The 12,383-nt window shown below is 41.3% G+C and overlaps 1 protein-coding gene across 1 annotated transcript in view; it reads left to right on the plus strand.

The window, feature by feature from the left end:
* The first annotated feature begins 658 nt into the window (after positions 1-658).
* LOC134221977 (ras-related protein Rab-1A) overlaps positions 659-12,383 on the plus strand; it is a 45,556-nt gene continuing 33,831 nt past the window's right edge. The window contains exon 1 of the mRNA XM_062701138.1: positions 659-1,085. Coding sequence (XP_062557122.1) covers positions 1,057-1,085 — 29 coding nt within the window. The 5' untranslated portion in view covers positions 659-1,056. The remainder of the gene's footprint in view (positions 1,086-12,383) is intronic.

Genomic DNA, 12,383 nt, shown 5'->3' on the forward strand with positions numbered 1-12,383 from the left:
CCGGGACATGTGGATGGAACATCCTGGCTACGATCTGGTTATGGGCTAAATTATAGGATGTTGGTTGCCTGTCAAAACCCGTTTGAGACTAATATTAAAACGCCTCTTTTGTGATTGTTTAGAGGCGCTAGAGGCGTGAAACAATATGGATTTTTTAATAAAGTTGATCTGAATAAATTACAGAATGTTTTTTGTAAAAAATTTGTAACATAGGGAGGTGGGTTTAAAATGGTCAATTTTTGCGTTACGTATTTATTGGATCCTCCCTTATAGATAAATTTGGTCTAGGGCACTGCACGGACTGCTTTGTCTCTTTCTTGCTGCAAAGAAATTAGAAAACAACAAGGCCAGTAAACGTCAAAATTTATGAAGAACGAAAGAGAAAGAAATGTTTCCGTGCAGTGCCCTATAGGGCACTGCACGGACTGCTTTGTCTCTTTCTCGCTGCATAGAAATTAGAAAACAACAAGGCCAGTAAACGTCAAAATTTATGAAGAACGAAAGAGAAAGAGATGTTCCCGTGCAGTGCCCTATAAGGAAATATTCAAATCCCGGGAAAGACCCCTCCGCCGAAACCCACTGGGAAGATTGTTTTCGACGATGACGTTTCTACCTGCTCGTTTCATCGCCGTACGGTTGGCAATAATCCGTCCGTCATCGCACCGTCGTCGTCGTGTCAGAAAAATAGCCTCATCGCGAAGAAAGAGCCGTCGTCGTCCCTCCCGTCGTATCATTAATCATCGTCGTCAATCGCAAGAGAAGGAAAAATCTCCATTTGGGAAAAGTGTTTTCGCGAGCTTCGAATTTGAAATCGCGATTGATAGTAATTACTGGTGCGGATAATCGTGAATTGATTACGATTTCGCGACGGTCGTGCTACGGATTTGTGAATAAAAAGATCGTGCCCCTGTGTGTGTGAGCGAGGAATAAGAAGAAAACAGTTTCAAGTGCGGAATCTGTTCTGAGGTTCAGGAGGATTTACGTTGCTGCTGCCTGGATATTCTTTTTGTTGTCTGGATCGAAGTACAGGAGCAGCTTGCGAAGTGAAGGAAGGAAATGTCCGCATCCGCGATGAGTCCCGAATAGTAAGTGTTCCACTGAAGTGAAGTGGCTGGAAAAATCTGAAACTGCTGACTTTACCCCCCGCCCCAGTTTTCCACGTCCGTTTCCCATCCTCTGCACCATCATCCTCCCCCGTTGTCGCGTTTGCAATACGCCCTCTTGTCAGCTCCGTTCCGTGGAACTATACTTTTTTTTTGCCTTTGCTTGCCTAGAAATAGAGAAGAGTGATGACGATGATGGAAGTTCGTCTCAGAGTTACGTCGTCGATGAGGAATCTAATCGCAACAAAGGCCATCATTGTCGTCAAATTCTGTTATCAAGTGAGTGTAAAACGGGAGGCTTTCCCCGGATAGCACCGCAATCCGATTTTCAGCGCATTCACGGAAGAGAAAACTTTTTCCGATTTTGTTTTGGGCTCAACAATCGATTTTGATTAATCGCAGTGCTGCTGTTAATGATGATGACTGCAGGGCTGGTAGCGTGTTACTTTTTAGCGTCCTGAGTTGTCAGCAGGTCACGAAAAGCTGTTTGTTTTAGGAAAAGTAATTTCTTCCGAAGTTCATACTTAAGGGCTTCTGGACTTAAGGTATTTAGGGGCTTCTAATTAATGTATTCATTAAAAACTATGAAAAATACAGAGATGCCGTTTTCAGTCTAATGAGGAGAAATATCCAATATGAAAGGGCGGAGCACGATGTGCATCCTAAGGATAATATTTAATTCCTTCTCAGCAAGCATGCATTTCTATATTACGACAATTATTTTTTTAATGCATCTTATCCAACATCTAGACTAGAATGCAAATTAACGAAATTAACTAGAATTAACGAAAACGGCAAACCCGATAAATGTGATTTAGCTAAAGCTCAGTTTTTGACTGGTTCAAATATAATACGGGACAAGATCAGCATCACTACGGGGCAGGAATGGCACCCTTTAAAAAATCTATTTTTTCAACTGTAATTCATTAAAGAACTAACAAAATAATAACTTCAAATGTGCATTGGTCATATTAAAGTTATTTTTTATTGATATCATCAAAATTACGTTAAATAACAGAAATCCGATGGAAATTTCAGTAAATTTGATAATATTCGCTACTCGCGGTCAATTCGATTTTTAATTTGACAATTCTACCGACTGGACCCACCCGCGTCGTCTGCTGATTACAGACTTACCTGATATTCTTCTTTTTTCTTCTTAAATGGCTCTACATCCCAACTGGAACTTGGCCTGCTTTTCAACTTACCTGAAAATAATCCATATTGTACGGAAACCTGCTGCTCAAACTATTCAGGTCAGGAATATGTGTGGCATAGACCAGCTGCAGGCAAGCTTTCAGACTAAAGACGTACTACCATTCTTTCGAGCACCGGATGTGAACAACTCTAAAACCGATTGGCTATGTGACTAAGAAACATAGTTGTGTGTGACCAACGTACCTCAGGGATTATGTCTGAAATAAAAAATGCAGTGCAGCCTAAGAGATCTTGCTTTCGACCTTGATAGGCGAAACCCAAACAGAGCTCGTGGCGATATACAATGATAGAACTATACTAGCAAAAGGGAACAACTTAAGAAGAGATGGTGTTTCGTCCCAAAACTGGCTGGTTGAAACTGGAATAGGGCAATCGTTGGAATGGTATGATGTTCTTTATACTTAGGAGACGATTCCCTTCTTAGGTGGTCAGTGGACTGTAATACTGGGATTAATTAGGAAAAACACCACTTTGCACTACTGAACTACTTCACTTTATTCACCTTTCAATACACTACACTTTGTCAACAATAGGTTATCGATTATATTCACGTAGCGGATGGTAAAATTATACTGACTGGAATTGTGCTACAACAATGCTTATATACTCATTTTTATTCACTCTAGAAATTTCGTGTATATCCCTTTCAATTGTGTAAACCACCTGATCTTGGAGAACAAATTGTTCAACGAATTCCGTTTCTCTTGTGATGCATGCAACATGATCTCTTCTTTTCTAAGAGAGCGTTCACAAGTTGTTTGCCTAGGACAGCGGTTCTCAACCTTTTTCTTGAGAGGTACCCCCTATTTTAATAAACGTAGCACATAAGATTATCTTGAAAGAGTGCCTTCGAACCTATTGAAAAGATACTTTTGAGCTTCTTGAAAATGACGTTTCTGAACCTTTTGAATTCTGAAGAATTCTGCACCTCTTAAAATAGGGCTTCCGAGCCTCATGAAAAAGGGTCTTTACAGCCTCTTGAAATGAGGCTTTGGTCATCTTGAAATGACATTTCTGAGCCTTTTGAAAGTAGGCTCCTAAGCTTCTCGAAGGAAGAATTCCGAGCCACTTGAAAGGGGGCTTCCGACCCGTTCAAAAAGAGGCTTCCGAACCACTTGATGGAGGCTGGCTGAAAGAAGAATTCCGAGGCCCTTCGAAAGGTGGTTTCCGAGCCTGATGAAAGGGGTCTTTCGAGTCTCTTGAAAGGAGGCATTAACCATCTTAAAATGACTTTGCAGAGCCTTTTGAAAATAGGCTTCCAAGCTTCTTGAACGAAGAATTCCGAGTCCCTCTATTGGGATTCCTAGCCACTTGAAAGTGGGCTTCCGAGTGGGTTAATCCGAGCCTCTTGAGAGGGGGCTTCCCGGTCTTTTGAAAGAAGAGGGCTTGTGGGCCTCTTAAAAAAGGGGCATTTGAGCCTCTTAAATGAGGGCTTTCTATCTGTTTTGAAAAGGAGCTTCCGAACCACTTCAAAGGGGGCAGACTGAAAGAAGAATTTCGAGCCCCTTGAAAGGAGGTTTCCGAGCCTCTTAAAAAGGTACTTCCGAGGCGCATGATAAGGGTTTTCGAGCCTCTTGGAAGGGGGCATTAGGCATCTTAAAATGACGTTGCTGAGCCTTTTAAAATAGGCTTTCAAGCTTCTCCAAGGAAAAATTCCAAGCCCCTCGAAAGGAAGTTTCCGAGCCACTTGAAGGAAGGTTTCCGAGTCTCTTGAAAGTGTACTTCTGAGCCTCTTGAAAAGGGGGCTTCCGAGCCTCCTGAAACTGGGTTTCCGACCCTTTTGAAAATAGGCTTCCGAACCACCTGTGGGGGTTGCCTGAACGAATTCGGATCTCCTTGAAAGGAGGTTTCCGAGCTTCTTAAAAGGAGGCTTTCGAGCCTTGTGAAAGGGGACTTCCCGAGCAAAGCTTGAGAGCAAATTGATAACTTGTTTTGATGTTGTGAAATCGCCGAATATGATTACTTAATTTGTTATCTTTTTGGTCGTTTTAACGGTTAAAATAACAAAATGTATAGCAGGAAAATCTTACTGTGACATCAAAACGAAAACTATTCCTGCTATCGATGAGAGCAAATCGAAAGCTAATTTTCATATTGGTTCCGATAACAAAATAAGTACACATTTTGATGTCAGATCATACAATTTAGAAATCTACAGCAAAATGATGTCAAAATCAAAATATGTTTTCTATATGCTCTCATTATGTTCTCAGACTTTGCTCGGGTTTTGAGCCTCTTGAAATGATGTTGAAGAACCTTTTAAAAATAGGCTTCCAAACTTCTCCAAGGTAGAATTCGGACCACGGAAAGGAAGCCACTTGAAAAGAAGGCTTCCGAGCCTCTTAAAAGTGGGCTTCTGAGCCTCTTGAAAGGGGGCTTCCGTGTCTTTTGAAAAAAGGCTTCCAACTCTCTTGAAAAGGGGGCTTCCGAATCTCTTGAAAGGATGCTTCCAACCCTTTCGAAAAGAAGCTTCCTGTAAGAAGAATTCTGAGCCCCTCGAAAGGAGGTTTCCAAGTCTCTTGAAGGGGTCTTGGAAGGAGGCTGTTGAACCCCGTCAAAGAAGGGTTCCAACAGAGTAGACGATGAGTAAAAACAAAACATCATCGGTGCTATCTGTTGCTGTTGTTATCACAGAACTCTAAGGTCACCACAGATACAGATGTCCATATTAATTCGCTCGACGAGCTTTTACTACGAATGCAACAAATGTTCGAAAATACTAACACCAGGATAGAAGCTAGTGTGGAAAGCTGCGAACCCGATCTTCAAGCGAAAATAGACACACTGCGAACCGACGTGCACAAAATCAAAACAGAATGCTCTTCAGAAATACGGCGTTTATCTGATTCTGTTAAGGAAATTGGCCGATATGTGCGAACCAACAAGCAACGTATCATAGCAGCGGGAATATTGAACGATTTGTTGCTTTCCGGAGTTCCCTACCATGCTTCTGAAGATCTTATGGGCCATGTTAGTAAGATTTCAAGTGCTCTTGGATATTGGATAGATGGTTTCGATGATTTCTACAACCGATATCTATCGTCTCGCAATCTTTCGCTAACTCATCTAGGATTTGATGTGAATAAGCGAATCTTCATCAATGAAAACTTAACTGAGGAGGCACGCAGGATTAAGGCCTTAGCTGTTAAACAGAAAAAGGATGGAAAAATCGCTTCGGTATATACAAGGAATGGAATCGTGTTTGTGAAGGCAAGTGGAGGACCAACTGGCTGAGTAAACCTTTCCCAAGTTTTTCTCACTTCCTTCCTCATTTCCTTGGAATCCGATCCCCAAAAACTTCTTTCCTCTCCTAAAAGTCTACAAAATCTCACCTATCCAATAAACTATTCTTTATCCTACCCAAATATTCCGTGACTCCTTTCCTGTGTCTTCCCATGTTTTGTTCCTTCCTAAAAGTAAATTGTTACGATGCTGCTTTTGTTGATGTCGTCTGGATATGATCGCCCTTGCTGCTGCTGTTGCTGCTTCTGATGACTATTGATGTTGCTGTTGTTGGATACACTTTCTCAAATGAATTCATAATGCTTGCTGTAACCAATGAATCACAGTGTGTATATGGAACTGTGAATATATGCCATATGCACAAAGTATCTGTGCCTGTCAATTTAGTAAATTTCACGAATTCAAACAATGTTTTTATAAAAGTATAATTGATATAATCTGTCTAACGGAAACGTGGTTGTCGGATAAAATTTCTGATAATACAGTTGCCATTGAAGGGTATAAATTTATTAGAAATGACCGCTAACAAAATAACAAAATTGTTATAAAACATGATATTAATTTGTTTGAAATAAAAGTAAAAATGAACGAAAATAACAAAAATTTGTCCCGAAATATTATAAAATATCAGGTTTTGCTATTAACAAGCTCAAGATATTGATACGTTCTTGTTAATGGCAAAAGCTTATGATATTTCGGTACATTTTTCTGTTATTTTCGCTTGTTATTTTTACTCTTATTTCAAACAAGTTAATATCATGTTTTGTTATTAATATCACGTTTTACTGTTATTGAGCTATTATCGTCTACCCGGGTGCTGGGTCAACTAGTATCTAAAAAAAACATAAGCTATTGAAAAGTATCTGATGCATGCTTTGGAGAAAACGTCAGGGAAGCTCTTGGAGCTTATAATGAAATTTTTACAAGAACTTCTGGTGGAATTCTTTCAACGTAGAAATTCTAAATGTATTCCATGATTTATTTTTCTAATTTGATACTGGGTTTAATATGATGACGTGCTCGGTGGTCTAGTGGCTACCGCTTCTGCCTTATAAGCAGGAGGTCGTGGGTTCAATTCCAGGCTCGTCCCTTTCCTACTTTGTATTTCTATCTTCTTCTTCTTCTTCTTCATTGGCATTACATTCCCCACTGGGACATTGCCGCCTCGCAGCTTAGTGTTCATTAAGCACTTCCACAGTTATTAACTGCGAGGTTTCTAAGCCAGGATACCATTTCTGCATTCGTATATCATGAGGCTAACACGATGATACTTTTATGCCCAGGGTAGTCGAGACAATTTCCAATCCGAAAATTGCCTAGACCGGCACCGGGAATCGAACCCAGCCACCCTCAGCATGGTCTTGCTTTGTAGCCGCGCATCTTACCACACGGCTAAGCAGGGCCCCTAATTTCTATCTTAGTTCTTTCTGTGATTCACGTTATACCAAAACGATTCCTACTGTTATAACCTTCCCCAGAATCCCAAAACCTCCCGTGGCATCTATGAGAGGTCGTAGAGTTCTCTGCATCTTTCTTAAGTAGGTGTCCAACAAACCATCCTTCCCCTTCCTCAGCATTCGCAAGGACGTGGCCAGGACAGATCTCGACTATTGGAGAGTACATTGCTTCCATCTAAGAGATGCTGATTAGTCCCAAATCAATATCTGTGGTAACGGATGAAAGTGATGCTACTCTCATACAATAGTCTTGGCTTGTACCACCTACGAATTTGTGCGAACTGCTAAATGCTAATGCTAATGCTAATGTAAATTTGTACTGGGTTTAATATTGCACAAAGTTTTAAGGATGTCTGTGATAAAAATTTAAAACTTTGAGCAAAATTCATTGTGAAATTCTTGGAGAGATTCAATAAGCAACTTTTGGAGAAGCTCTAAGTGGCTTCTAAGTTTTTTGTTCGATGCCCTGAACTACCCAGCAAGTCAAAATTTGACTTTATTCCTGTAATTTTCTTCACAGGACCCTTAATTTATTTGTAATCTAGATCCTCAGTGCGGAAAACATATGAAAGTTTTAGTTTTAGGATGCTAAAACGCCAGTGTTCAGAATATGAGCCTGTTCGGGATTTGAGTCAAAACCAAGGAACCAGGGAGAAACCAATTGTTTTGCTTCTGTCGTTTCTTAGGATACTATTTCGTCAATATTTGAATTGGTCACTTATATATATGTATATATATCATTATTCTTTTTTGCATTGATAGAGCTACCATTTTAGAATTACTATAATAGCCCTGCGATTGTATAGAAGAAAGTGATACCCGAATACCCGATCTGAACGAAGAGCGAATCACCTCTCTACGTAGTGGTGGTCCAGTCATATCACGGAACCAGCATGAATCGGATTGAGTCCGAGCAATAGCTGATAAGCCGTGCTCTGCTTCTCTTATAAAGCATGATGTTTCAGACAGCCGACTGCTACGACGACGACGACGACATGGAAGCAACAATGCAAACACCACACGTAAGCCGAGCTCATCATCAATCCATTTTTTGCGACTTCTTTTGGGCTCATCGTCATCGTCGTCTTCGCCAACGGTTGGTCTGTCGTCATTATTGTCTATTTCCACAGTGCAAAGGCGCCGTGTGGGTATGTGTGAATGAAATGAGTCATCCCAATATATTGCCTGGCTGTCCCGAGCTTTGTTTTGAACCCAAATCAATTTCGAGTGCACCAACCGTGCGGGTGGTTTTATAGCTTACTTGGTGGAACAGTAATTATCCTATCCGGCTTGTAATCGCAAAGGCTTTGCCGGTCGCCGTTGCCCTAATTGCAGTCCGCCTAAAGACAGTTCCAGACAATCCTTAAAAATTAACGATTAAACAAAAATTACATCAGTTCAATCAAAGTTAATTGCCTATATTCCGGGTATTAAACCACCCGACTTTGACATGAATTTGCAATGTTGTGAAAACTCATATGTGAATATGGTCTGAGGGTCGTGGGTTTGAGTCCCATCGAAGGGAAAGTGGTTAATATATAACATAATGGACATATTCACATATGAGTTTTCACAACATTGTAAAAATTACATGCTAGATCTCATGTTCAATCAGCTAACATTGACAATTAATTTGTTTGATTAATTGCTCCATTCATCGGATTGATGATCCTGCTGAATTATGCCTGTTGACCTTTTTTATTTTCGGAGGATGCGCACCACAAAAAGTTGATTAAAAACAAAATAAATCCTGTGCTCCGTCCTTGCAAGAATCTGGAAAACCTCTATACCAGTGGAAGTTTGCACTCTCTGCTCGCACACATCCGAGTGCTGATATGCGCCACCAATAACGTCGTGTGCTTCTTGCTCATTCATTGTTTGAATTCGTAATTCAGTCAGCAAATCGGCGCTGATTTGTTTTACCCACATTCCGTCATCATCACACATTGCGTCGCCAATTGCCCTGCTTTTATGGATTTCATTTTGGCTTTGTTATAGTTTATACTTCGCCAGAACAGCTATATGCGGTGATAATGAAGAAAACAATGTACGAAAATAGGCTCCACTTCAAGGTCTCAATCATCTGTTCTTCCGAAGACCCTCTTCGGCACGGGTGAGGAATTAGCGAAACCATTAAGTTGCGATGCAAACTTTTTATTGCCTGTTTATATTATCAAGGGTATATCATATGGCTCAAACATTAGCCTAATATGCTATGGTTGAGCATATTATCGTTGAGAAAATTCATAGGTATATTGAAGCTTTTACCAAAATTATATCACCAGATGCTTGCTTACTTTTGGTTACTACTACTACACCAAACAACAAAACCAACAGTAATTGTACACAAATTTAACGAAAGTTTCGAGCGAAATGGACTTTAGTTACTTGATACTTGATGGGCTACAGCTCTTCGATGAACCTACGCCGAATGGAGTATCCTTCTCCACTGGACTCGATCCTGGGCCAATCGCTTCCAGTCGCCCTGAACATTGAGCGCCCTCAGGTGCTCTTCAACTGCAAAAAGCCATCGTGTACATGGCCTTCCACGAAACCTGCGGCCTCTTCCGGGTTCTCTACAAAATATTATCTTCGTTTGACGTTCTTCCGGCATACGAACAACGTGACCAGCCCAGCGTAGTCTGCCGTGTTGTATAAGCCTAATAATATCCAGCCCTTTATATACCTGGTACAATTCGTGATTCATGCGACGCCGTCAGATACCGTTCTATTGTTTACCGCCGAGTATTGTCCGCAGCACTTTTCACGCTCAAACACTCCGAAAGCTCTCCGATCAGCCTCCTTTAACGTCCATGTTTCATGGCCGTATTTTTTTTTCCTCGTTTGTCGGGTGAAGATCACTGCGTCCAGATTTTAGGACTATTGTGATATACCCTTTTGCTGTGAAATACGCAAGTTATCTCAGTAACATGTTTGTCACTGAGATACCTTGGTATCGACTGAACTCAAGACCATCTGTTATTGATGAATAGAGATCCTGAGTTACAGTGTGTGACTCCCCCATTCTGGCGAGACTAGCTTTATGAAGCCAACCACGTCCTTGGGGGATAAGATGTATATGTCAGCAGGCCCTAAAAAGGGCTTGCTGAGAACTTTGAACCTACGTTGGGTGAGTGCACTGCAATAGCAGAGGATGTGTTCTGATGTTTCTCTCTCCTCGTCACAGAAGCGGCAATTTGAGGTTTGGATTGCTCCGATCTTTTGTAGATGGTATCTGCAGGGGCAGTGTCCAGTTATTAGACCGGTGTAGATGTTGAGATCCCTTTTGTTGAGACCTAATAGTTGTTGGGTTTTCTTGGGGTTAATCGTTACGAGCCTTTTGGATTGGCTCGTATGGGGAAGTGCATTCCAGTTTGATGTGATATGACTGACCATATATTTGTTCAGTTCCATTTTTACAGAGCAGTCTGAGATCCCGCAGAAGGGCTCAGGGCCAATGAACCTTTCATTAGTTCCATTCCTGGCTAGCTCATCAGCAATCTCGTTTCCCTCTAGACCCGTATGTCCTGGGATCCAATATAGGTAGACTCGATTGCGTATGGATAAGTTTTTCAAAGCCAGAATGCATTTCCCACACTAGCTTTGAGTTACAAGTGTAGTTATTAAGCGACTTAAGTGCCGCTTGGCTGTCAGAGAAAATACATATTTTTGCAAATCTATACTTTCTCCTCAGGCATAATAACACGCATTCTAATATTGCATATATTTCCGCCTGAAATACTGTGGGCCACTGTCCTAAGTGGACAGAAATTTTTGTTGTAGGGCCATAGATTCCGGATCCTGTCAGATTATTCATTTTTTTTTTCATTTTTTCATCTGTGAAGAAATTTATAAAGCCTGTTGGAACGCTGGGTCCACCTCCTTCCCACTCCTGGCGGGAAGGAATGAACACATCGTAAGGTAAGTCATAATTGACTACCGTTTCCATCCAGTCACTACAAATTCCTATTGCGGGATTTATGGCAAATTCATTTAATATGCTGAGGTGACCCGTAAGGTCTCCCGACAGCAGTGTTTTGTTCTCTTTAACCTTAGAGCACTTTTTTCCGCTTCCAGCTTTATGAATTGATCTAACCAGGGCAGGTGAAGCATTGCGTCTAGGGCCAAAGTGGGTGTACTACGAACTGCACCAGTGATGGCTATGCAAGCGGTGCGTTGGATTTTGTTGAGCTTAGCCCTTGCAGCAGCCTCATTAGTTTTAGGCCACCAGACAAGGGAAGCGTAAGTTGTCCTGTGACGGACAATGGTTTTATATATCCACATGATCATACTTGGTTTTAGGCCCCATCTTTTACCAAGGGTTTTGAACAAACCCAAAGTGTATTGAGACCTTTCTGCACAACTGATTGGAGATGAGAGTTCCAATTAAGCTTTGCGTCGAGTATGACACCTAGATATTTTACTTCACTTGAATAAACTAATTGTGTTTGATTCAAGAAAAGGGGTTTCAGTTGTACCTTTCTCCGTTTGGTGAAAGGGATAATGGAAGTTTTTGTAGGATTTATGCCTAGTTGATCCTTTTGACACCAGGAAAAAGTGTGATTTAGGGCAGATTGCATTCTTTCCACGATAACACTTTCGAATTTACCTCGTACAATAATGACAACGTCATCAGCATATCCAACCACTTCGAAGCCTCTTCTCTCTAAGCTGTCTAGAAGCTCATCCACCACCAGTGACCACAACAAAGGAGAAAGCACTCGCAAGGACACCCCCTTGTTGCTTTAACAGTGATGTATGAACCGCTAAGCTCAGAGGAGATTTTCCGATTAGCTAGCATAGCATGTACCCAGGTAACAATGCATGGGTCGAATTTTCTCCTCAACATTGCTGACCCTATAGACGAATAAGAAGCGTTATCGAATGCGCCCTCAATATCAAGAAATGCTACAAGAGCAATTTCTTTTGCATTAAGTGTTTTTTCGATTTTTGAACTACCGTATGTAGTGCCGAGAACGTAGATTTTCCACTTTGATAAGCGAATTGGTTTTTTGACAAAGGCATTGCTTTCATAAATTTGTGATTTATGTACTCGCATAGTACCTTTTCCATAATTTTGAGCATTACAGAGGATAAACTTATCGGCCTGAATGCTTTGGGGGGGGGTGATCTCTCTTGCCTGCCTTCGGAATGCAGACAGCCCGGATTTGACGCCAATCGTTAGGTATGTGCCCCAAAATCAGACTCGCCTTAACAATCTCAACCAAGGGTGGAACCAGTGTTTTCTCCTCTTTTGGATCAACGCTGGGAATATTCCATCCATGCCAGGAGACTTAAATGGCTCGAAAGATCTCACAGCCCTCTCAACCCTGGCCCGAGTGGCTTCCTTTGCAACCTTTAT

The sequence above is a fragment of the Armigeres subalbatus genome, chromosome 1, assembly GCF_024139115.2.
Source record: "Armigeres subalbatus isolate Guangzhou_Male chromosome 1, GZ_Asu_2, whole genome shotgun sequence".
NCBI lineage: Eukaryota > Metazoa > Arthropoda > Insecta > Diptera > Culicidae > Armigeres > Armigeres subalbatus.